General features: G+C 56.0%; 11 protein-coding genes across 11 annotated transcripts; 7 read left to right on the top strand and 4 right to left on the bottom strand.

The window, feature by feature from the left end:
• Positions 1-1,168: 1,168 nt before the first annotated feature.
• Positions 1,169-2,718, bottom strand: IWZ02DRAFT_467305 (G2/mitotic-specific cyclin CYB1; the record flags this gene model as incomplete). The annotated part of the gene is made up of 3 exons (XM_066768551.1): positions 1,169-1,245; positions 1,292-2,663; positions 2,710-2,718. The coding sequence occupies 3 exons, from the start codon at positions 2,716-2,718 to the stop codon at positions 1,169-1,171; spliced, it is 1,458 nt and encodes a 485-aa protein (XP_066627576.1).
• Positions 2,719-3,308: 590 nt separating this feature from the next.
• On the top strand, positions 3,309-5,012 carry IWZ02DRAFT_440822 (mitochondrial 54S ribosomal protein uL2m). Its single transcript, XM_066766862.1, has 2 exons — positions 3,309-4,654; positions 4,701-5,012. The coding sequence occupies exons 1-2, from the start codon at positions 3,593-3,595 to the stop codon at positions 4,797-4,799; spliced, it is 1,161 nt and encodes a 386-aa protein (XP_066627575.1). The 5' UTR covers positions 3,309-3,592; the 3' UTR covers positions 4,800-5,012.
• A 52-nt stretch (positions 5,013-5,064) lies between these two features.
• IWZ02DRAFT_31997 (casein kinase II beta subunit) lies at positions 5,065-6,832 on the top strand. The gene is made up of 4 exons (XM_066764182.1): positions 5,065-5,283; positions 5,746-5,991; positions 6,037-6,594; positions 6,651-6,832. The coding sequence occupies exons 1-3, from the start codon at positions 5,227-5,229 to the stop codon at positions 6,499-6,501; spliced, it is 768 nt and encodes a 255-aa protein (XP_066627574.1). The 5' UTR covers positions 5,065-5,226; the 3' UTR covers positions 6,502-6,594; positions 6,651-6,832.
• Positions 6,833-8,548, top strand: IWZ02DRAFT_31998 (uncharacterized protein). Its single transcript, XM_066764183.1, has one exon. The coding sequence runs from the start codon at positions 7,108-7,110 to the stop codon at positions 8,461-8,463; it is 1,356 nt and encodes a 451-aa protein (XP_066627573.1). The 5' UTR covers positions 6,833-7,107; the 3' UTR covers positions 8,464-8,548.
• Positions 8,549-8,666: 118 nt separating this feature from the next.
• Positions 8,667-13,088, top strand: IWZ02DRAFT_412819 (uncharacterized protein). The gene is made up of 3 exons (XM_066765738.1): positions 8,667-9,065; positions 9,110-9,359; positions 9,403-13,088. The coding sequence occupies exons 1-3, from the start codon at positions 8,988-8,990 to the stop codon at positions 13,002-13,004; spliced, it is 3,930 nt and encodes a 1,309-aa protein (XP_066627572.1). The 5' UTR covers positions 8,667-8,987; the 3' UTR covers positions 13,005-13,088.
• Positions 13,089-13,248: 160 nt separating this feature from the next.
• Positions 13,249-14,678, top strand: IWZ02DRAFT_412815 (glutamine-rich cytoplasmic protein; the record flags this gene model as incomplete). Its single annotated transcript, XM_066765737.1, has 3 exons — positions 13,249-13,364; positions 13,442-14,523; positions 14,594-14,678. Exons 1-3 carry the CDS (start codon positions 13,362-13,364, stop codon positions 14,676-14,678), a joined length of 1,170 nt encoding a protein of 389 aa, XP_066627571.1. The 5' UTR covers positions 13,249-13,361.
• Positions 14,679-15,518: 840 nt separating this feature from the next.
• On the bottom strand, positions 15,519-16,535 carry IWZ02DRAFT_31974 (translation machinery-associated protein-like protein). The gene is made up of 3 exons (XM_066764181.1): positions 16,482-16,535; positions 16,287-16,427; positions 15,519-16,107 (listed from the first exon to the last, which is right to left on the bottom strand). Exons 1-3 carry the CDS (start codon positions 16,493-16,495, stop codon positions 15,696-15,698), a joined length of 567 nt encoding a protein of 188 aa, XP_066627570.1. The 5' UTR covers positions 16,496-16,535; the 3' UTR covers positions 15,519-15,695.
• A 62-nt stretch (positions 16,536-16,597) lies between these two features.
• Positions 16,598-18,468, bottom strand: IWZ02DRAFT_440802 (uncharacterized protein). Its single transcript, XM_066766861.1, has 3 exons — positions 17,458-18,468; positions 17,127-17,408; positions 16,598-17,065 (listed from the first exon to the last, which is right to left on the bottom strand). Exons 1-3 carry the CDS (start codon positions 18,235-18,237, stop codon positions 16,667-16,669), a joined length of 1,461 nt encoding a protein of 486 aa, XP_066627569.1. The 5' UTR covers positions 18,238-18,468; the 3' UTR covers positions 16,598-16,666.
• Positions 18,469-18,856: 388 nt separating this feature from the next.
• On the top strand, positions 18,857-20,653 carry IWZ02DRAFT_368601 (glycosyl hydrolase; the record flags this gene model as incomplete). Its single annotated transcript, XM_066764385.1, has 2 exons — positions 18,857-20,330; positions 20,394-20,653. 2 exons carry the CDS (start codon positions 18,857-18,859, stop codon positions 20,651-20,653), a joined length of 1,734 nt encoding a protein of 577 aa, XP_066627568.1.
• Positions 20,654-21,033: 380 nt separating this feature from the next.
• Positions 21,034-22,932, bottom strand: IWZ02DRAFT_31926 (uncharacterized protein). Its single transcript, XM_066764180.1, has 3 exons — positions 22,724-22,932; positions 21,831-22,676; positions 21,034-21,742 (listed from the first exon to the last, which is right to left on the bottom strand). The coding sequence occupies exons 2-3, from the start codon at positions 22,637-22,639 to the stop codon at positions 21,421-21,423; spliced, it is 1,131 nt and encodes a 376-aa protein (XP_066627567.1). The 5' UTR covers positions 22,640-22,676; positions 22,724-22,932; the 3' UTR covers positions 21,034-21,420.
• Positions 22,933-22,988: 56 nt separating this feature from the next.
• Positions 22,989-24,120, top strand: IWZ02DRAFT_505393 (uncharacterized protein). Its single transcript, XM_066770379.1, has one exon. It carries the CDS (start codon positions 23,268-23,270, stop codon positions 24,015-24,017), a length of 750 nt encoding a protein of 249 aa, XP_066627566.1. The 5' UTR covers positions 22,989-23,267; the 3' UTR covers positions 24,018-24,120.
• Positions 24,121-24,267: the final 147 nt, after the last annotated feature.

Genomic DNA, 24,267 nt, shown 5'->3' with positions numbered 1-24,267 from the left:
TATTTGATCCAATTCGCGCAAATAAATCGATTTGGCTCGTCCACCTCTCACACGTCAATTAATCAGGCAAAATCCCTGTCCTGGCCTACATAGCCATCTGGGCATTCGGTCGGCGCGGTCCGTCCGCCGCCGCCGCCGCCGCCGCCGCCGCTCGCTCGAACCTTCGTTCGTTTACAAACTTTGCATGTCCGCCCGCCATCCGATTGCTGGCTGACTGGTCATTGACGCCCAATGAATGCTGCGCGTGTCCGAGCGCGTCAACAGTCGGTATACACAGCAGCAACCCAACCCCAAACCCAATCAGAATATCGACCGCAACCGGCCGGGCACCAGGGCTCGCAGCCGGGGCAACGGGCCTCGTAACACCACGCACGGTACACCTCACCTGGGCTACCTCCCACCCACCGCGCTCATCCAATCTGGTCTCGCACCTTGCTTCGATAAATTCGCGTAGAGCCTAGCTCGTGCGTGTATCGTGGATGAAGAAAGAAAAGACAAACAGGCAAAGAAACTCTAGAAAGAGCAGGAATAAAACGACGAGAGAGAAAAAAGTCTCTTTCCAACATTCAAAAGCTCGTAATTCACAAAGTTCAAGACCGAAACCCCCCAACCCGTCCATCACCACGAATCCATCCATCAACCGCGGACCCTCCTCCCGGACGTAATCTTAAGAGCAGCAAAAGGACAATACACCATGATCAAGCACGACGCAAAACATGACTTGCTGAAAAGCTGTTTGCCCGCTGTACTCGTGCCCTTTTTTTGTGTGCTGCCTGCCTGCCTGCCTGCCTGCTCGCCCGCTGATCTACCGTACACAAATAGCCTTGAATGAAGAAAGAAGAGCCAAGACGTGTATTTGTTGATGAAGAAGCAGCAGCCGGGAGATATCTGGCATCAGCGCCGTTTCCATCTTTGTGGATTACGCCCGCCTGCCTGACAACCCCCAAGCTGAGCATAGTCGATGGGGGAAAAAGTAATTGAACAAGAGAGGATCCTTCCTGAATACGCCATGGATGAGAATAGGGAAGAAGAAGACTACCACGATGCTTTGACGAATGGGGCCATTGAGTGTCTGTCGGTTATCCAGATCTCAGTCGCCGAGGATCATGACCGCCGATGAGATGTGGATGTCAAGACACGTCCGAAGCCAACGGAATAACGCGAATGCTTAAGCCTTGGTCGACTTGGCCTCGGCGGCCTGGTCGGCGCAGTACTTTTTGGCCCACTGGCGAAGGACAATGGAGGCTGTTGATGTTAGTCGTATTCAAATACAGAAACGGGACTGACTCACCCTTGAGGAACTTCTTGCTGGCATATTTCTTAAAGAATGCCTCGTGCACAACAACCGGAGCACTCAGGTAATCAACCATGAGGTCGAGGACGGGCTGAATCTCCTCTTCGGTGTAGCCAGAGTAGTGGGCAAGTACGGCATCCCACTCGCCACGCTCGAGCACCAGACGCGCAAGGTACATGGCAGCAGCCGAAATCTGGCTGGGAGGGTAGGCAATGAAGCGGTGGTCGAGGCAGCTGATCTCAAGAAGGTACTTGCCGAGGGTACGCGTTTGAATGTCGTAGTTGTCGGCCTTGGATATCCTACGAAGAAAGTTCATCGGGTTGGGGAAGCTCAAGTCGTAGTCGAGCGCAGCAAGGACAAAACGCTCAGCACTGAGAATCTCCTCCTCGGTGAAGCCATCGTCGGCAACGTGACGAAAGTTTTGGACGTGAGGCGAAAGAACTTCCTCGTACTTGGAGGCAATGAACATGGCCGTGACGCCAACAAGCTGCAGGCGGTCGAGCTGAACAATCTTGCGGGAGAGGAAGCGGTCGATGATGTTGACGGCAAGGAACAGAGTCTCGGGCAAGAGACGGAAACGCGTGTGGACCTCGAGGAGCCAGTCGACGAGGATGCCGCGCATCTTCCACTCCAACTCGGTCTGGTTGTCCATGTACTTGGGGTTGGCCATGGTGACAATCTCCAGCTCCTTCAAGTAGTCGAAGATTTCGCAAACGTACTCCGAAACCATCAGAGGGTCGTTGGCATCTTCCTCGTCGAGGTCGGGGACTTCAGGAACCTCGAGCTGCTCCGACTTCTCCTCAACAACAGCCTTGGCCTGAATCTTAGGCACCTCCTCAATGGGCTCCAGGGACTTGGTCTCGACCTTGGCCTTGGTTTGTTTGGTGTTTTCCTTGGCCGGGGCCTCTTCCGCCTCCTTCTCCTTGACGCTTTCCTTGGTGACGCGCTTCTTGGCCGTGGCGCTCGACACGCCCGAGCCGCTGGCAGGACGCTTGATGGTAGTCTTGTCCTTGGGACCGAGCACGGTACGCGTCGAGGTGGTCTTTGACGCCTTGGTGACGCCAGTCGGGGCTGCCGCCTTGGACACGGGGCCCTGCTTGGTTGCAAGAGGCTTTTTTACATCCTTGCCCTCCTTTCCAGCCTTGCCCTCTCCCTCTCCCTTTGCGTTGGTGACGTCGCCGAGCGCATTGCGTTTCCTGGTAGTCGCAGACGTGGCCGAGGCCTTTCTCGCGACCGTCTTCTTTGGTGGGTCGGCGGCAGAGGCGTCTTGCGAAGACGTGAGAGCAGCTGCTTTGGCGCGCGTCATGCGTGTCGTCGTCGCGTTTTCATCGTTTTCGTTGGTCACAGTGCGACGGCTGGCGGGCCGTGCCTACACAGCCTTAGATTCGTCGAGTGAGGCGTGAGAATTTACTTACGGGAGGCATGGCGGTAAGCTTCGTCACAGCTTGTGCAATTGGGAATCTCTGGTTCTGGTTGGTGGGGAGAGGGTGAGTTGACGAAGTCTAACGGGCGTGGTTGTTGTTGATGGGTACTGTTTATGGTGCGAGTCAGCTTTGCCGGATTCGGCCGAATTATAAACGGAGAAGAGGCCAAGCAGTGTACGCACGCCTATCGTGACAGAGGTAATGGTATCGACAGCTATGCGTGCACGACGAGTAGTAGGTAGCGGTTGAAGATGCTCAGAGCATGGAGCGGGACACGTCTGGGGATAGGTAAGACGACGCGAGGCAAGCAGACGGGCGAGGAGGAATTTCGCGGATGAAAAGCGCGACCGACGTGCCTTCTGCAACGGAGAGGGGAGTTGCAGCAATTTGGGCGAGGGGCGGGTCGTTGTTGTTGTGATGACGGGCGTCGTGTCGAGAGGGAGACGGTCGAAAGCAGGCGCTTGAAGAGCTGCAGCGACTTTGTTGTGTTCGGTACGGCTTGAGAGGGCACCTCTTGCCCGGCTAATGTCCGGGTCCTTTGGCTGGCAGGGCGTCTGGGCAACGCCCCGGCGCAACCGATGCACCTGGACCGACACATCATCCACCAGGGAACTGTTCTATTTGATCCAACTGCTACACGTATGCAAAGCTGTCACTCTTTCATTCTCTCCAGTGCGTGCTCTTGGTGCTTCTGCGGTGCGTGCCGGGCAGTCCGTCTCTCTCAAACGCGTAGTGGCCGCCAGCCAATCAGCGTCCGTCAAAAGCCGAACATCTTCCGACTCAGCTCACGTCCGCATCCCGTCCAACATTTCTTGACCCCAACAGCCATTGCCTCCTCGCCACCAATGGACCTCTGATATCGTCAATTGCCAACATGCTACAATACCGCGCCGCCCTCCGTAGCGCTGGCTCGAGTCGCACCGGCCTCTGGACCTCCGTCCGCACAGCAGCAACCCGCACGGCAGCAACAGTTACTACCTCGGCATCCAAACCTCAAGAATGGGCCTCTTCCACATCCGAATGGGGCGCCGCCGAATGGGGAAGTCCACAGGCTACCATGATGCAACAGCCCCCGGCTCGGCGCGTAAAAGAGACGACTGCCATGAGGACCTACACGCCACGCACACCTGGTCTTCGGCACTTGGTGCGGCCAATCAACGACCACTTGTGGAAAGGGAGGCCAGTCAAGTCCCTGACCTTTCCCAAGCTCGGCTACGGAAAGGGAGGAAGAAACAATTATGGCCGCGTCACCGTAAGACACCGCGGTGGTGGACACAAGCGCAGGATACGCACTGTCGACTTTAGGAGGATGGACCCGGGCAAACAACTCGTTGAGCGCATCGAGTACGACCCCAACCGCAGCGCGCACATTGCGCTATTGAAACACATGCAGACGGGCAAATTGACCTATATTCTCGCCGCCGAGGGCATGAGGGCGGGAGACACTGTCGAGAGCTTCATGAAGGGTATCCCCAAAGATCTCATGGCTGCCATGGGCGGCACCATTGATCCCGGTGTTTTGGCGGCCAGAACCGCTTTCCGTGGCAACTGTCTGCCCCTTCACATGGTACCGTTGGGCTCTCAAGTCTATGCTGTGGCATCGAAGGCTAGAGGCAAGGCCGTCTTTTGTCGCGCCGCTGGCACTTATGCCACCGTCATGTCCAGAGGAGCAACTCCCAAGCAAGCAAACGACGTCATTCTCAGAATGCAGAGCGGCGAAGTCCGAATATGTCACAAGGACGCATGTGCCACTATTGGCATTGCCAGCAACCCCATGCATCAATACCGCTCGCTCGGAAAGGCTGGTCGTTCTAGGTGGTTGAACAAGAGGCCGGCGGTAAGAGGTATGGCCATGAACGCATGCGACCATCCTCACGGTGGTGGTAGAGGTAAATCAAAGGGTAACAAGCCGCCACAAAGTCCTTGGGGAACTCTGGTAAGTCTACTTGTATTAGCGGTTGTCCGTAGCTAACTCTTTGCAGGCCAAAGGTGGTTTCAAGACTCGTCCCAGGCGCAAGAAGAATCCTTGGTTGATCCAGGACCGCGAGAGGAATCAGGGCAAGAGGAGAAAGACCAAATAGATGATGTACATTATGGGGGTCTGAGAACTGCAAGCTTTTAAAATTCAACCATGAAATCGTGTCTTGAAATCATTTTGGCGGAACTGCATTTTCATGATCCAAAATGTTTTTGAATTTCGGAGCTTACACGTACAGGTGAATCTTTCTTTTGAGCCTGTAGCGGCTATCGGTTGCTTCTAGAGCCCTTCCCTATAAATTCAACGCGTACGACTGCTGTCTTGACATCATTCTCAACTTGCCCCCCCCAGCTGGTTATGTGCACGGACCTCGCCAAGCGGCCGGGGACTTTTGGATCACCAGCCCACTTCCGCCTCGACTTCACAACCCACGCTGCACATCCTAGAACCCTACGCCCTCCAAATCCCTGCCCCGCTCGTCCATCTTTTGACCGTCCGTCATCTCACGTCGGACAGCTCATCGGTTGGCCATGGACGACTTCAACAGCGAAACCGACTCTGACTACACAAGCTACTGGCGCGATTGGGTAGGTGCATTTCCCCAGCCTTCCTTCTCTCTCAGGTCTCTACGTCGCGCGGGTCTTTAAACCGTCCTATCCCTCGCCTCCCGTTACCTCGCAAGCGCTCGCATCTACCATGGACCGTCTAAAAGACTCGTCAACTCAAATCGAGCACGACAACACAAGCTCGGGCGCGGAACATCCCAGGAAAAAGACTTGTAATACCCGGCTTTCCATGGAGATTTCGGAGAATTCGAGGCCTGAGAAGGAATACAACGACTCGAATACATCTGGAAATCAGAACCTCGACGATCTTGTCCTGGAATCTATGACTTTGTCTCCGGGCGGACACGCAATTTGTCCACAAGAGCTTCTGTTTTACCTTTGGGACAGTGAAACTTCAGATTCAGACGACTCAGACGACTCGAATTGCTCAAAGGCTCGTGTTGTGCAAAGTACCGGAAAGTCGCTAACCTGTTCTCCACGCAGTTCATCTCCTCCCGCGGCAATGAATACTTTTGCGAAATCGACGAAGACTACCTCACCGACCGGTTCAACTTGACTGGCCTGAACACCGAGGTCCAATACTATCAGTATGCGCTCGACCTAATCACCGACGTCTTCGACCTCGACTGTGACGATGATATGCGGGAAGCGATTGAGAAATCGGCAAGGCACTTGTATGGTCTGGTGCACGCGCGGTACATTGTGACAACCAGGGGACTAGCAAAGATGGTGGGTGTTCGCGGTGTCTCGTGGATGCCTACTAATAGTGAACAGCTTGAAAAGTTCAAAAAAGCGGACTTTGGCAAGTGTCCTCGCGTCATGTGCGAAGGACAGCCTCTACTTCCCATGGGCCAGTCGGACATATCAAATACTTCGCCTGTCAAGCTGTACTGCGCACGCTGTGAAGACCTGTACAACCCCAAATCTTCTCGCCACGCTTCGATCGACGGCGCCTACTTTGGCACTTCTTTCCACAACATTTTGTTCCAAGTCTACCCCGCCATGCAACCGCCCAAGTCTCAACGACGCTACGAACCTCGTGTGTTTGGATTCAGAGTCCACGCTGCCGCAGCACTTCAAAGATGGCAGGATGCACGCAAAGAAGACATGAAGGATCGCTTGAGGAAAGTCAATGTAGAGGTTGGCTTTGAGGATGATGAGGACGGCGAACTTGAAGACATGGATGACGAAGAGGCTTACGAGGGCGCTTTGGCTTCGGTTAGGAATCAGCATCTCTGAATTTTTTCGTGGGGTTTCTCATGGCGTTGAGGAGGTAACCAACAAAGCCTGGGTGGAGGCTCGTGGGCATTTCTTTGGCGTCGGAGGTCATTGGTAGTAACCAACGCTAGGCACGTCGATACGGTATTCAGTACGCTAATATCGAGTAGAATCGGTTCTAGAAGCTGCAGATCGTTCCTGGATTGCGGAATCCAGGGATGTGCCAATTCATCCCTTCAACCACAACGTGAATGCTGCTGCTCGAAGCAGTCTCTCAGCTTGGGAGTCAAGAGAGTGGCAAATGCATTAATTTAGGAGTTTCAAGGCAAGTAGGGTCCTGAGACGTGAGGGAATCAGCGTGGAAGGTGTCCAACATGCGGGACAACCTCGGATTGGTAACCATTCCAGCAGGCAATGAGGTCGTCTTTCCACATCTGACGTCACTCGGTCCCTGTCTTGGGCCCTGGATATATCAACCCCTCGAAAGTCGCTAGATGCTTGCGTCCAGTCCCTCAACCACATCTTAAGCGGGACGCCGAATTCATCGAATCCATCAACTCCTCCATCTTCATCTTGCTGATCGACCTCGTTTCATCTTCAATCGCCTTTTCAATTCTTCTCTTTAACATGGTCGAACTTCGCAACGGCAAGCAGGCCGATCAGATGGGCATCCATCAGCATGCCCAGGCACATCATTACGCCAACGTCGATGCTCACGCAAACGCCAAGCGCAAGGACAGTCTCGCGTACGAGCACGGCCTTGGCAATCAGCCCGTGAGCCATGTCGATGCCGGGGACGATCTGCCGCGGATTCTGGAGGAGATTGGAGAGGAAGAGAGAAGGCAGGAGCAGGAGCAGCAACAGAAACAGCAGCAGCAGCAATTCGAAAATTGGTCCACCGATAACCACGGCTTCGACAGCGATGATTTCGAGCATCATCAGCAGCATGGCCAACTGTCTCTGCCGCAGGACTTTCATGATAATATTCAGAGTATCCCGCAAAAGCGAGCTCACAGCGATATTGCGTTGCTCAACTTCGATGACGACGACATCCAGGCGCTTGACGGGGAGAAGATGAAGAAGCTCGATGGGATTGACGAGCAGGAGGAGCAGAAGCTCGAGGACATGCTCAAAGATCAGGGGAGTAAGGGCGGGGAAAAACAAGTCAAAGTTGATGGAGAGAAGACAGAGTCCACGATGGCGACTTACACTGGACCATCACTGGATGCCGACGGCATGGAACATCAAGTCCCGATTCAGCCACCTGACCGTCGCCCTACTCCTGGCCGCATCAACAATCCGCGCGCAGTCAATGAAGAGGGCGCTGTGCCGATGTATTCTCGAGGTGTTGTCGATGAGTTTCCTTGGAAGACTGATCCCAACTACTCACGTCGCTCTTACATGTCGATTGATGAGCATGGCATGTTTCACGACGACGAAGACGCACCAGAGGGTCCACCCAAGAAAAAGGGGCGCCACAACAACCCTGACCGTCTGAAATGGGAGGAAGAACAGCCCATGGCGGACCCGAACAGATCGTCGCACGCCTACCATTTGTGCGCATCTCGGGGCCCCAACGGACCACCAACGTACGACTCAGCAGGCTACCTGCTCGACTACGAGAAATGCGTCGACTACACGCGCCCAAAGCCATACAACAAGAACACCATGATGAACCGAACGAATCGGAGCCTTGAGCGCAGCAAGCAAGAACAAGAGAAAATGGCCCACTTGTTCTTCGAATCTGATGCCGTTCCCAAAGACAAGCAAAGTTCACAACAAGTCGACCACTGGCGCGACCGTGTGAGCAAGGACTTGGGGGTCCCTTGGCACACTATCGGCGTTGAGAAGTTTGAGGAATGGGATCGCAAGGGCTTCCCCAAGGCGGGGAAGAATGAGTATGAGCGGTTCGAGAAGGAGGAGGAGGATAGGATGATGGAGTTGCTGAGTGGTGGGGCTTATAGAGCTGGCCCCAAGGCTTGACGTGTGAGTTTTTGGGTTGTCTTGCGCAGCAAACGAAATTGCAATCAGATGCCAAAGCGAACTTACATGATGAAGTCACGTCAGAGCTGTCAGGTGTGGTGAATTTAAAATGCACGAGGCGCACGGGCCGGGGCGATCTTAGTGGATCTAGTGGCTTGGCGGCCGCGACCTGCGCGCGACCATGATGGAGCTCCCTGTCCACCACAGCCTACTGTCACAAGCAACACAACCCAACCCGCATTCCACTGACCTCTCTCCTCACTCGCCCATCCTGTCGACGCCCTCTCACACCTCCTACGCTTCGAGCTCGTGTCTCACTCCCGCCGTCCAAACAACGCTCCGCTCGCGCCTCATCCTCTTTCCCGCCAGCATATCCCCCCTCATCCAACGTTGCACGCGCCTCTAACGAAGACCCGCATTGGTGATTTGACTCGCCCGCGCCGGCTCGACCGGTATCTCTCAACGCGAGGCCTCAGGCGCCTTGCCCCTCTCCGCCATCTGCATCTGCCTTCAATGTCGATTGGATGCAACCTCTAAATCCCTTTCTGCGAGCCTTCTTTCGAAGCTCTCTCCCGGGACAGTGCTCTCCCGCCCAGCACCACGTTGGTCTATCTGCAATCCCCTCGAGCCGTTCTGACTTTTGCAGGTTCTTCTCGTCCCCACGACAGAGATTCTTCTCAACGCCAGAGACCGCGAAACCAACGCCCACTACACAGACCTTGCGGGCTCCGAGGATTTCCTTGCCAGCCATGTTCTTCGATTACCGGGTGGAGTACCGCCGGGGCCAAATGGAAAGGAGGCGTCGTTCCGCGAAAGCAGGGGCAAGGCCAAACAGTACCAGACGGCGAATGGGCGCACGGTGATAATCAAGGATACTTTTCTGTACAGCAACAAAGGTGGGTTCACTTGTCTCGTAGAGAGTAAGGCTGACTTGGGTAGGCTTCAAAACGCTGAATCAGGCACAATTGCTCCACGACATCATTTACTATCCAGACAATTTTGACGCTCAACCGTGGCTTGTGTATTACATTTCGCGGCCTCTGATCGGCGCGCTGGAAGTCATTCCAATTGTTCCCGCGTCGCCATCATCTCCGCCCAAGGCTGTCGAGGCTCCACCGCAGAATGAGGCAAATGCCAGCGCATCGTCGGGTCCGCAAAAAAAGGAGGTCAAGTCTTTCGCCGAGCTTTTAAATCTTTTTCCTATGATTGCAAGGCAGATGCAACCAGGTCTTGACCGGCTGTTCAAAGAGTTTGGAGCCGAATTTGAGAAGCCGCTGCCCGCCCCTCCAAATAAGCCGTCCAGCTTGTCAAGTAGACGGAATTCAATGTCCTCGGAACGAAGTACTCCGGCGTCACTTCACAGCAGCTTGTCCGGGCTTTCAAATGGCAGCACGAGGTTGCCATCATTGCTGGAGATTTATGATGAGGAGGACGTCATGCGAAGAGCGCTCGAAACTGCAGTCACGGCGGCCATTGACATTTTCCAAATGGTGGACAAGCAACAGCTTTCGAATTTGGGTGCGACCACCGACTTGACCGGACCGATTGTTGAACGCCTGATTGAACGCTACATTGCCGAACAGCTCCACGGCCAAATCCTCTTCCCGCGGATATCTTCAGTCCGGAAATTCGACGATTTGGAACTAGAGTCACGAGTGCGCCAGATGCAAGATCTTGACCTTTCCCAAGTGGGAATACCGATTCCAGACCGAGAGTCGGGGAAGAAGGAGTTGGCGCTTCGTCTGGCAAAAGGCGTGGAGATTTTCAAAAGGATGAACAGCGCAGGAAGTCCGCAGGAGATGTTGGATGTGTTGCTCGCGACGCAAAAGTTCATCACCATGCCTGAATCTGCTGTTGAAGGGCCGACGGACTCGCAGTCTGAGAAGCAGGCGGCAATGATGACCATCAATGCGGATACCCTGGTCTCGTTGTTGCTGGTTGTTGTCATTCGATCATCTGTGCGACAGTTACAAGCCCGGCTTTCCTATATGCGGCATTTCATTTTCATAGACGACGTAGAGAGCGGCGAGATTGGCTACGCGCTGAGCACTTTCGAAGCAGTCTTGGCATATCTCGTTCGCGATTCGGCCGGGTTGAGAAAAGCGAGCAGAAGAAACAAGCAACTGTGGCAAGCCGCCAAAAACGGAGACGTGGCTTCGCTCAAGTCGATCCTGGAACCTGGGCGCAGATATTCTGTTGCCGACAGCGTTCACGACGAAGACGAACCCGAGACGAATGGACCGACTATCGCGTGGGCAGACTTGCATTACAACGCTCCGAGCAGCAGGATTGACGATTTTGAGGATGAAGATGCCGGTCCGGGGCCCTTGGCCCACGTCTTCCCCTTTCAGCGCGCGAAAACGCCTCCGCCTGGCGAGCGACCAAAGATTAAGAAGCGCGTCTCCATGCAGTCACGGAGTGACTCGCTCTCCTCGGCCATTTCTTTTAGTTCGCGAAGCGAGACAGTCATGTCAGCAAGCAGCGGACTTGAAGGAGATACGTCCATCGAGACGCTTTCACGGACTCAGGACCCTTCTGGTCAATCAGTGCTGATGATGGCAGTCGAGAATGGACAAGAAAAGGCTCTTAAATATCTCATCAGCCTGGAGGAGTTTTACCCAGTCGACTTTATCCTGACTGACAGCAACAACGACGGAACGACGTTGCTCAGTGCGGCCATACAAGGGAGTCGGCCTGGCATCATCAACCTGCTGTTGGAGTACGTCCTGAGCCAAGCCCCCAACAACCGCGCCGTTGCCGACTACATTGCTCGCCAGGATTCTCAAGGGAGATGTGCGGCGCATTACCTGTTTTACCAGCCGCTGCTGATTCCTTGGATTGGACAGCTGGTTCCGTGGACACTAAAGGATAAGAATGGACAAACGCCGCTTTTTGCACTCTGCAGGTCCTACGACCACCCCGAGTATCGGTGGATGGTTGAAGCCGCTGTCACGGCAGCCGCACGCGCGCAGGGTGATGGACAGCCGCTGCATCTCGACAATCACATTGACGGCAAAGGGAACACTTTGCTACACATTGTCAACGACCCGCATCTTGCGCTCAAGCTGTTGTACCACTGCGATGCCGACGCAAATGCCGCCAACGACAAGCAATTTACGCCGCTCATGGTGGCGAGCAAGTATGGAAGGACTGATCTCGTCCGCGTGCTGTTTGGAGACCCGCGAGTCGATCTTTTCGTCAAGGACAACAGAGGACTGACTGCGGTCGAGCTTGCCAAGGACGACGAAGTGCGAAATCGAATCGACGATTTGGTGCTCTTGTCCAACTCTCCAGACCCGGACGGCCGCACTACTACTGTTGTGCGCTCCTACTTCGTCGAAGATGGCACCATCCGAATGGTGCTCAAATCTGGTGCGCCGAATGGCAGTAATGCCATTACAGTCACGACGTGCCGCAGGTCGTTGGCCGACTTTGAAAATCTGGCCAAGTGGCTGTCGATGGAGAATCCGGCCTCTTGGCTGCCTGGAGTCATTGGGTTTTCCTCGCCGTTTCTCATTCCCTCCAAACCGTCGCGCGCAATTTTGAAAGACATTCAATTGCGTCTGGACAGCTTTCTCAAGATTCTCCTGAGCCACCCTACCTTTTCGACTCACGAACTCGTCTGGGAGTTCTTCCTCGTCCCGGAGATTGATCCGCAGATGCTCGAGGAGCGCAGCAAGCGCAAGGCAGAGACGCGAGTTGAGCGAGTCAAGGAAGAGTACACGCCCATCCTCGACGTCCGCGAGGTAGAGCTGTTTGTGCAGCATGCCCGCGAGTCGGTCCGCAGCATGCACCACAGTCTCAAATCGGTCTTGCGCCGCACAAACAAGGTCCGCAGCTCCCTCAATGACCTTGTAGAAGCTGGTTCAATATCCTCAAACGCCCTCGCGACAATGACAGCACTGCCGCCGTCCCACAAGCACGCGTTTGAGCGCTACACCAAAAGCTTGACTCAAATGGAGTCGTCGCCGCTCTCCGGCTTCTACTACGACATGCACGCCATCAGCACGACGGTCTCAGCCATTCTCCAAGCCCTGACGCGACCTGGCGCGCTGATCGGATCCATGGCAGCAACGCAAAAAGCAATCGACCGGCACACGCTGTCGCTGCGGCGATCGGACCGGTGGCCGCTAGGGCTGCTCGACGACACGCGGCACCGCATGCAGCGCGACGCTGCGGAAAAGGTGGACAAGAGCGTGGCAGAGCTGGAGACGCTGGGAAAGGAGCTCAAGTACACGCAGCAGACGGTGGCGGCGGAGCTGGCGGCGTGGCAGGAGAGCCGCGTGGCGCAAGGCCGCCGCGCGTGTCGCGAGCTCGCGCGGCGCATGGTCGTGGTCGAAAAGGCGCGTCTGGATAGCATGAGGCGCGCTATTCGCGGTTTGGGCATGGACGATGCGGCGCCGGGCAGGGGCAAATTTGATGGCATTGCGAAAGGCTTTCGCATGGCGCTTAGACGCGGTGAGGGTGTGTCGCTGGATGAGGAGGTGGTGCTGGGTGAGGGCGCGCCGAGTCCGAATGGTGCGGGTATAGATGGGTTGTAGATGTGAAGCGTGTAGACGAGATACCTTGTTAGCCGAGTCTTGATGATTTCTTGTATGTATGTATGACACGTCATTGAATAGGACGACAGGCGAATGCTCCCTGGATGTGGATGTGGTGTTGAATGTGGATGCCAGGATGTGACAGCCACCGCGTGGTTCACATGGAAGTGGCGCGTGGGGAAGTGGCGGTGCGCTACAGGGTTTGGGACCTCGAGCGAGCAACGTTGAGCTTCCCGACCATCTACGTCTCTCGACAAGCTTCCACGAACTACCTCTGCCCCATCTCCCGTCAACATTCGCCTCTCCCTCCCTTGACACCACCCATAAACCCTCTTTTCCATCTTTCCCTCCACAATCATGGTGAGCAACACTCGACGACGCCGTCCCACTGCCCCGCATTCCCAGCTTCGCCCACCCACTGACGCTAGTCACAACAGGCACCCAGCGCGTCACAAAAGCGCCTGGCGCTCGCAATCATCGACTTCCTACATAGATCGACAAAGGATGGCACGCTGACGGCCGAAGACGCCGAGAGCATGGAGATCGCAACCAACTGCATTAGCGAAGCATTCGGGGTCGACTCGTCAAACAGCGCGGCCGTATCCGACGCGCTCGGCGGCCAAAACCTGCTCGCCATCTACAGCGTGTACGAGAAGCTCAAGGGCCGCACGACGCCGAGCACGGAGGGCGGCAGCAGCGCAAGGGAAGGGCGGCCCAGCACGCCGACGGCCGCGTCTGCTGCCTCGGCCGCCGCCGCCGGCAGCGATGCTGACTCCAAGGCTGAGGCCGAGAAGCTCAAGGGCCAGGGCAACGCCGCCATGCAGCGCAAGGACTACGCCACCGCTATCCAGCTCTACACGCAGGCCCTCGAGCTCGTCCCCCTGCAGCCCATCTACCTGTCCAACCGCGCCGCCGCGCACTCGGGCGCCGGCCGCCACCAGGACGCCGCCGCCGACGCTGAGATGGCTGTCGCCGCTGACCCCAAGTTCGCAAAGGCGTGGAGTCGGTTGGGTCTGGCGCGTTTTGCGCTTGGCGATGCAAAGGGCAGTATGGAGGCGTATCAGAAGGGCATCGAGGCCGAGGGCAACGGCGGCAGCGAGGCCATGAAGCGCGGCTTCGAGACGGCCAAGCGCCGCGTCGAGGAGCTGGGCGGCGACGTCGCATCTCGCGGCGGCACGGATGCTACTGGTGGCGCGGGCGGCGCGGGCGGCTTCCCCGACCTCGCGGGCCTCAGCAGCATGCTGGGTGGTGGAGCGGGAGGTCAAGGTGGCGGCGGCATGCCGAACCTCTCGGAGCTCATGCAAAACCCGATGATGCGGCAGATGGCGCAGAACCTGATGAGCAACCCGGAAGCGATGCAGGGTCTGCTGAACAACCCGCGGCTGCGCGAGATGGCGAGCCAGTTTGGCGGCGGCGGCGGCGGCGGTGGAGGTCAGGGTGGTCAGGGAGGCCAGGGCGGCGGCGGTGGTGGTATGCCCGATTTCAGCCAGATGATGCAGGATCCGAGTATCATGGAGATGTGAGTGCTGCCTTTGTCTCTTTTCCCTTTTCGAAGTTGAGGCAAGCAAGCATAAACTGATGCGAAGCAGGGCGCGAAACTTCATGGGCGGCGGCGGCGGCGGTGGCGCAGGCGGTCCCGGTGCTGGCCGTGGAGGCGCGGGCCAGGGACAGTAATGTAGTAGACTACAGCGACAGGAAGGATCCACAAGACTTGCAATGGGCTGAAGAAGGAGACTTTGGTGCTGCAGGACAAGAAAGGGGGGAAATACAGGGGGAACAGGGGGAGGAGGAAGAGAATGTCCCAGTCTACCTACCTATCATACCGTGTTGAAGCTAGATACCACCTACGATGACGACCACCGACGAAGAAGACGAAGACGAAAGGCCGGGATCCACACTACGTTATGAAGCATGATACTTTTGATGCATGTACGACGCCGGTTGTTTGACTCTTTTCTGGCTCCATATTTCTGGCGTTGAGACTCTCTGCCTTCCATACTTGCGTACTTGCGTCTTGCATATTTATGTAAAATTATGTAGGCATGCAGCCAAGACGTCAATCAACCAACCTACGTGTTCAAAACTGATATTATCGAAATGACGAAGATGTGGCTCCTCCCACACTCAAGAAGCTGGATTCTAGTGACGTATCTTGCTCGTGGTAGGTGAGGTGAGGTGAGGTAGGTGGTTTATTTGGTTGGTCATGACACGTCGTTTGTGAATTCGCTCGTGCTGTGGATGGACGGACTAACTGCTCTCTCCCTCTCTCTCTCTCTCTTTTACTTTGTCTTAATTTTTCTTTGAGGGCAGTGCATCGATGCGTGCGTGCTGCGTGCATGCGTGGGTGCAATGAGCTGGATAGCTGGCTGGCTGGCTGCTCTACATGCTGCCAGATTCAAAACTCTGTTTGCACGTACCGTATGCTTGGTTGATGGCGGCTCTGCCGTGACTGCTGCTCTGGCCGCATCTTTCTACCACCGGCCAGCAGAATGATTGCCAGTCCAGCTTGAGAGCGAACGTAACTCCGCCCTCGAAGACGAGAGCGAGATGGCCGTGTCTAGATGGGAACCCTTGCGCGCCCGAGCAGCACAGTAGACAGACAGCCACGTTCTCGCCTCTCCAGCGTTCCTTTCCCTCTCTTCTCTTCTCTTTCCCACCCGGCGCCGCCGTCGTCCACCCGTCTCCCACCTCCTACTCAATCCTCATTTTCCACAGCCCATCGCCCAAATAATGGCCCGCATCCAACGCAACCCCCTTCTTCTTCTCCTTAATTTCCTTCGTGCCGACCTTCAACTGACCTACCAAACAAGCATGTTCCTTACCCTCCGCCTCAACCACGACGACATCGCCGGCTTTCAGCTCGCCATGGGCGTCGTATGTGGGATCACCGCAGCCGGGCAGACGGCCGCCCGGGGAGGTGAGCCCGGGCGCCATGAGCGAGGCGCCCGACAGCACGAAGCGGATGGCGCCGCGATCGATGCGCATGCGCGCGAAGCATTGCGGGTATTTGTGGATCAGGGTTAGGTGCGGGATGAGTGGGTCGTCCATGTGTTGGTAGAAGAGTGGGTCGTGGCCGAGGGTGTAGAGGGATACGCGGTCAGGGCTACATGTGGTTTATCGGTATTAGCGCAATCGTGCTTGTTTGTCTTGTGGATGGCTATTTTGGGAGGGGGATAACGAGACAAAGGCGGGCCGGGTCGTTGGACGATGGGTGGTGGGTGAGGCGCGTAGGCAAGCAGACGCATGTGGAAAAGTAAAGTGGTAGGTAGTTAGAAGACGCACAGCTTCAGCAGGTCCAGCTGCTCCTTCTTAGGAATTATCTGGTCGAGGTACGGCTCGAGTAGCGGGTACTGCTCCGCGACCTTTGCGCGGATGCCGCGCTGGACCGACGACTTGACTTTTGTTTTGGCGCCCGGCGCGATGCTGCTGCAGTGGATATTAGTATCAAATGCGAAAAATTGAACGGGGGCGGCGCACTCTTTTTTGAACATGGTGGCGTGGTGATGTTGGTTTGTAGGTGGGGAGGAGAGAATTGACTGTGAGGTGGAGGAGGGGCAATGGCAACAGCGAAGATCGGAGAGGCACGTTTTGACTGACGTTGTGCGCGGGGTTCTCCATTCAACTACACCACACCACACACAATACGCTACACACACCGAAATTCAAACCTCCTTGACATCGCTGCTCGCGCCCTTGGCCTTGAAGTCGCCCAATTCAGTCGGCCTGTCCGCCTGTCGCGCAAACGGCTGGTTGCGCCACTCCTTCGCCGGCACGCCGTTCGCAAAGAAGCCGTTAATCTCCTCAATCGTCCGTCCCGTCACTTCGCCCACGCAGAAATAGACGTACGCCAGCGTAATGAAACACAGGCCTGTGTAGACAAAGCCGGTCTTTGGGCCCAGATCCGCTGAGTAATATAGGTATGGGAGCGTAAAGACGGTCGCCCAGACTGTGACCCAGAAGCACGCCACCGCGATGGCGTATATCTTGTTCCTGTTGCGTCCCGCGGCCATTTCGGATGCAATTGTCCATCCTAACGGCCCCCATGTGAAGTTGAAGCTAACCTGTTTCAAATTTCAGCAACAGATTCTTTCTGCTGTTTCCTTTTGGTCTATTGAGACTCACAATTTCCAGAATAACGAACGAGATGATGACCTTGCCGTTGGTGTGGCTAACTTCTGAACCTGGTATTCCCAAACAGCCGACGATGAAGATTGAGATGGCCATGATGATGGTGGCGATGAGGAGAGCTGGACGCCGCGGAATCTTGTTTGCAGTGAGCACTGCTGCGAGAACAACAAATACCTGGATCACGAAGACGATGACCGTCATCATGAAGGGGTCGCTGAGGCCAATCTCTTTGGCAAAGACGGTGCCAAAGTAGTAGAACCACTGGATCCCGTTGATCTGTCTGAAGTTAGCTGACTTGCACCAGATCGAGAGCATTCAGATTCACTTGTTGCGCAATCAGTGCCCCGGCGGAGTAAATCAGTTTCCTCCTCTCCACTGGGTTCGTGATGAGTTCCAACCAGCTCGACTGTGCCGTCAACTCTGCTTCTTCATTTACATCTTGTCTCAACGCCTGCAAATCGGACTGCGGATCGTAACCGAGTTCGCCACGGCGAATGGCTTGGAGTGAGCGCACCGCCTCTCTCTCCTTTCCCTGGCGCACCAGCCATCGCGGAGACTCGGGCACGAAGTAAACAAAGGCAAAGACTAGTCCAGGAAAGATGAGCTGAAACCCGATTGGCACCCGGTATGCCGTCGGAGTCTTGTTGCTCTCCATGCCCCTGTTGATTGCAGCAGCCAGAATTTGCGACACTGACAGCGTGAGCTGCCAGCACATGAGCAGAGGACCTCGAATGCTCGACGGCGCCACCTCCTTTTTTTTGTCAGTGCGAGCCCAGTACGCCCGATGACACTTACTCCTATGTACAGTGGAGATGTCGAGGAAAAAGCACCCACGCCGAAACCGAGGACCGCACGACCGCCCGTAATGTGGTCCCGGTTTGACACGGTGGTAACTTGCATGATGACGCCCGCAACAATCATGGCGGACGCAATCAAGAAGACAGGCTTCCGGCCCAAGTAATCGTTCAGCGGCGCGGCAGAAAGAGATCCCACGAGCTCTCCCACGTTGATCATGCTTGTCATGATGGACAACTGAGACGGCGGAATCTTGTACGTGCCATCTGATTTTTTGGTCCCGAAATGCTGCACAAAGATATCCTGCCATTCTGTCAGCTCAATCATGGAGACTGGGGCTTTGACGTGCCAGCGTGGAAACTCCATTGAAGTAGACGCCATCGTAGCCGTACAAACAAGCTCCGAGCGCTGCAAAGGCGCAAAAAGCACACGCCCAGGGGCATTCGATTTTGAACTTGTTCATGGTCCCAACAATTCACGAGATGCTACTGCTGCCGCGCAAATTTGAGAGAATATGCCAAGTCAATTTCAGATCTCCACCTACACACTTATATTTTCGTCATCACAGTGAAGACCAGGACCCCTGTCTCGCCTTAAGCAATGAGAGGGACTGAGTTAGACTTTCAACTCCACGTGATGAAAATGCGGGGCCCCACTACTTCGACGGGAACCATCACTGCGTCCATGCAGACGATCCAATCGGCAGTTTTGCCAAAAGCCATCTGCATCATGCATCATTTTCCCAAAGCTTTTGCTTGCGCCTCAAGTCCCGCCGTTGTCGCCCGGCACAACTTCCAATTTTGTTTGCATTCGGGTCAAGATTGGGCGTGGTGGAAAACAGCGAGCATTCGCACGAAAGGCACCACATACGTGTCACTCGTTCAGTATAGAAGGTCTAAGACGTAGACGTCGTTCTCTTTCTCAACACCATGTCCGACTCCTCGGACACTACGTCCAATGGATACAGCCGCCTCTCGCCTGTCCACGCATCCGCGGACGCCATCCCGCTTCTGGTAGACGAAACGTACCACCTCTTCCATCTGACGACTCCTCCCAATACCAGGCACCACCCCGCTCGGCTCCGCTCCTCCTGGACCAGACTTCGCTCGCAAGACCTCAGGAAATGGACTCGGGATGCCGAGCCGCCCATCACGCCCAGCAAGAATGCGTCCGCTCCCGATGCTGACGGCGCGTGGACCGGTTCCGCGGTCATTGGACCAGACAACACTATGCACATCTTCTATACTGGCTACAACCTGTCACAGAACGGCCGTCAAGTAATCCTCCACGCTCAATCTACAGACAAACACGGGACATCTTTCCCCAAGAACGGTTCCCCTATTACCATCACTTCACCCGCCACTCACCGCGCCGCCTTCGAAGCGATTGACTTCCGCGACCCCTTCGTCTTCTTCCACGCCCCCACTTCTAGCTACTGGATGCTCGTCGCCACGCGTCTCGCCAGCGGACCCTACTGGACACGCGGTTGTCTCGCGCTCCTCACCTCGCGCGACCTTTGCAGCTGGTCGCTCGACCCAACGCCCTTCTTCGCCCCCAACGACCTCCTCTGCCCCGAGTGCCCCGAGCTCTTCACACTGCCCAACGGCCGCTGGTACCTCGTCTACTCGCGCTTCGCCGCGCCACACCCGGGCACCGTGTACCGCGTGGCCGACAGCGTGCGCGGTCCGTTTCGCGTGCCGCGCGACGGGTGCGGCGGCGTGTTGGACGGGCGGCGCTGGTATGCGGCGAAGTCGTGCGCCAAGAAGGGAGACCCGAGCAAGCGTGTGTTTTTTGGGTGGACGGGGGATTGGTGTGCGGCGGACGGTAAGTGGCTCTGGGGCGGCGATTTGGCGCTGCCGAGGGAGGTGTACGCGGAGGCGGATGGGTCGTTGAGGATGCAACCGGTGCCGGAGGCGCTGGACGCGCTGCTCGAGTCTTCTTCCTCTCCTTCTTCTGTCGCGGCGTTGGCGGGACCGCTGTCGACGCCGTCTCTCCCATCCTCATCCTCTCTCTCTCTCTCCGCCATCGGCACAACATGCACATATTTCCTCGACCTTCCCCACCCCCACGCGCTCCTCCTCCGCCAGCAGCACCCAAATCCCTACCCGTACCTCCTCACCTTCTCCCCCTCCCTCTCCCTCTCCTCAAACCTCCCTGCCTCCTTCGGCATCCTCCTCCGCACCTCGCCCTCCCTCCGCGGCCACCGCATCGTCTTCCGGCCGCTATCTCTCCCCACCACCACCTCCACCACCAGTCCGAGCGAAATACCGTATGCGGTCATTCTGCAAACGGAAATCGCGCCCCTCGACGACTTTTGGGCTGATCAGTACGGCTTATATGTCCCGCGGGGCGTGGATGGGCCGGAGGTTGTGCGAATCGATGGGGTCAGACTGGGGAGAGGGGGTGAAGATGGGGGTGGGTGGGTGGGCGGAAAGGGTGAGGATGAGAGGAAGGGGAAGGGTGTAGTGAGATTGCTCATGCAGAATGATGTCCTGCAGTGCTTTGTTGGCGGAAGGGCGTTGACGTATAGATTACCGCCCCTACCCTCACCCTTACTCGTGGCGGGAGAGGATGGGAAAGAGAAAGAGGAGGAGGCGGAGAAGGATTGTGTTGAAGGCGTAGATGGGGAGGATGGGAATGAGAATGGCAACGAGGATGAGGTCAAGGAACTAGGCTTCTTCGTACAAGACGGCGAGGTTGTGTTTGAGGGGTTGAACATTCGCTGATGTTGAATGCGGGACTATTTCAAGGCTCAAATGTGGTGACGTGGTGTGGTAGATGAATGAATGAATGCTCCTCGATTGCGGCGGCTACAGAGCAAAGCAGAGGACACAACTACAAGTCACGACCACTGTAGTTCACCACAGCAGCAGCGTCTTTGACTGGCTCACTGACTGGAATGGAGGGCATTGGATGGAGGGGATTGGATGCGGTGGAAGCTTGATGGATTGCTGCCTTGACATTTCAGACAGACGTATGCCTGCTTCATCGCTTCACAGAGTCGGATTCGCGTCATTGAAGTGAATTGCCCGCAGGCGTCGTTAGAGGCATGGCTGGCTGGATGACTGGTAGTGGTGGCACAAGAGCTTGCTTGATGTCACGCACAGTGTTTGATCACGGAAACGATTCGAGTGTCGAAAGCTGAGCTGTATGCATGTCAAGTAGACAGAGAGGTAGAAAAGTTTTCTGATTCTTGTTCCGGTCTAAGTTAGGTCGGGAGAAGTGGCCCAGACTAGATTGCAAAAGTCGTGGGATAGAAAGATCGGCCAAGGGGCTTTTCTAATCATGTGTTCAATGCCTCACGTCAACATGTCTTGCGCATCGACCTAATGCAGTGAGCCAGAAGAGAGGTTTGATTGATTGGTTTGTTATTCTACACTGCCGATTCAGGATTCGACCAATCAGTTGACTCGGCGACTGCGAAGATGACCAAGCTTTCCGATTGTGTCGTGCGTTGGGCTTGTGTTCGTCCCTTTTGCACGCGTGATGGTGCTCAGTAGTCGGAACCGCCCGTGGTGTGGGACGTGCCGTCGTGCTCCGCATTCTCATCGCTCTCGGAACCACCCGCGGTGAGGGAGGACGCGTCTTCGTCGTCCGAGTTCTCGCTGCCGCGCTGCGAAGTGCCGTCTTCGTCATCGTCATGAGGGGCCGAGCAACATGCACAACGAGCGACAGCTGATCCTTCCTTCTCGATCCTGTTGGGGTCGCCGCCCAGATGAATGCTTCCGAGGCGAGTTGCAGCTGCGGTAGGAGAAGGGCTGCCGGTTGTCGCGTCGGGCTCGTCGTCCTGGGTCAAGTCGATGACCTCCATCACTCTGCAGAAGCGTTAGGGAACCAGCCAGTCTTAAATAAAAGGTACGGAGATTGTTTCTTTGGTTGAGTCAGTAGAGTGGGAGGGCTTACCTGTTCGTAGCTCTACTGGGCTTGGCCGGCGTGCTGGCAGAGGAGCGGGTGTTGTCATTCTGGTAATTGGCGAAGGAGGTCCGAGGGTGGGCGGGGCTACCACGCTGGAGCGGTGGAGCGCTCATGGAGGGACCGTCAAGCTGAGTTCTCTTCCTGGACACCGGGGGGCCCTGGATGTCATTGTCTTCCGTCGTCGCCCTCTTTCCACATTGCTTTGGTCCGTCACTGATTGCTGGAGAAGCTAGACGCATTGCCAAGGGAGGGGGAGAGACTGCTGCTGTTGTGCCTTCGTGGATGCCAGTGCTGCTTGCTCTTCCAGCCGGAGTGACGGTGCTTGACGAGGCTTGACCAGTTTGCTGAGTCTGATGAGAAAGCATGACGGACGTGGCGGAGGCATGGCCCGAACGACTCTGGCCAGCTTCAAGAGCTCCAATCCTCGCTTCAAGCGCCTCGATCCGCTCATCTCGCTGCGTGACTTGACGTTGCAGCCGATGGATCAGATCACACGAGTGCCTCGAAGTGCAATAGGATCCGTCTGCGTCGCGAACAAACCTTTGCACCTGTGCGCCCATCTGTCCGACCTCACGCGCAAGCGCTTCATGTGCGTCCGCCAATGTATCCCGCTCGGCACGCGCGCTATCAATTTCGCTCCGAACCCACTCTTTCTCGGCCACCAGGAGATTGAGGGCTTTGTTGGCCCGTGGCCTCCATTCGAAAATGCATTCCTGCCTTGGCTGGTTACGCCACTCGTCGTAGTCTTCGGGCTTGGGGCATTCGGGCGCGGGGCGTCCGGGCGTGGGAGGCTCCATCCTGCGGACCGAACTGTTGAGCGTGCTATCGTGTGAGCTAGAGTTTTTGAGTTGGTGACTGGTAAGAGAAGAGGAGGTGCGTACCAGATGGCGTCAAGCGTCGTTGACAGCCGCAGGCGGCAGCGGGATGCGGTGACTGTGAGGTAGACGGTGCGCTAAAAGGTGGTGGATGTAAGTCAATGCCGATTTTTGATAGACAGGTCTTTTGTGTGCGTGGGCTAGCGCGCCTTCCTCCATGGTGGTCGCTTAGGACAGGCGCAACAGCTCGAGGCCGCCGGGCCTGAGGCACCAAACCAACAGCATTTCTTTGCTCAGCTCTTGGGGCGAGAGACGTGGATAGTTGTTCAAAAGAATTGCGTGCCCTATCCTCTCTGAAACATTCTTTCAGTTATGCGAGCATCTCGAGCAGGGGTGTGAAGCGCCATAATTTTGATAGACCCTTTCGCTCCGAAAACACACCATTGCAGCATCCAGTGCGCTTCCACAGTGCTTGGATTGCTTTGAAAAGATCTGGAAATTTGCCGCCCACTGGATGTGGCGGGCTCCCGAACGAGAGAGCATTAGTGGCAAAGAAAAGGCTGACTGACGGGAAGGAGGATATGATCACCTTTCGCAGCCTGGAGAGAATATGAAAATGGCCGCGGATGATGTGGGACAATCGCCCACACAATCCGGTGGGATGCCGCCGATGGGTCTAAGACCGGCTGGAGAGGCAAGCTCAACAGCATCCCACCGAAGCCATCCCACCGCAAGATGGCGTTATGCAAGCAAGCAGCTCTTTTGCCAGTCCCAAAGAGGCTCCACGCTGATGCACCATTCAAAAATGGCCCATGCTCAAGGCCCGGCCTCTTTATCTCACCCTCGTCCATCTCTTGCTTGTTGCAACTTTCAGAGGAGCCCCCATTGCAGCCAAAGTGCCTCTCTTCGTCCCTTCCACGCTCTACTACCTCTCCGCCGCACTCAATGCGCTCATGATCCCCAAACATGTGGCTGTTGGCTTCAGCAACATGTACCCGGCCGCGGAGAGTATCCCGCCGAATGCGTCGTTGGGCAAGGCGAAGCACATCATCGGGTCCACGGCGAGAGATGTCTGGAAGAGAAGCGTCGTCCGACGTGTTGTTTGGGTGCAGTTGGCCGTCGGGGCGGGAAATCCTTTCCCCGGAGAGCCGGTCTTGGCCCGCAGGGCTCCTCAGGCCCGCCACGGCTTTCCACACGGCAGCTGTCCAGCCACGACGCCTGTTCCATCCAGAAATCCCGAGAGTGGGCCATGCCAATTCTCAGTCAAAGAATTCATCGTCGTGGTCAGGTCAGAGCACGGCGTTTTGGGTGCGGTTCCTTCTCCGGCGTCTGCGATTTGCATGCGTACGTCAGGCATTAGGATATCAATACGTCTTGTCAGTGCTACCAAGTCAATGTCAAGTGTCAATGCCAACCGTGAATTTGAGTTTGAAAGCTTATTTTGGATTGTTTTTGTGCCATGAGTCTAACGCTACCCACGCAACCTGAACCCTCTTGTATCCTTCAAAGCCTTTCCCAACGCAACTTAGACCGGTAAGATGGGCAATCTCCCGGAACTCTCAAATTTCGTGTTGTGTTGGTGTAAATACTCAAGCAAGAGCATGAAACGA

This window comes from Phyllosticta citriasiana (genome assembly GCF_038021145.1).
Source record: "Phyllosticta citriasiana strain CBS 120426 chromosome Unknown IWZ02scaffold_1, whole genome shotgun sequence".
NCBI lineage: Eukaryota > Fungi > Ascomycota > Dothideomycetes > Botryosphaeriales > Phyllostictaceae > Phyllosticta > Phyllosticta citriasiana.
The sequence above is the reverse complement of the archived record's forward strand: the minus strand, read 5'-3'. Positions and strand labels throughout refer to the sequence as shown.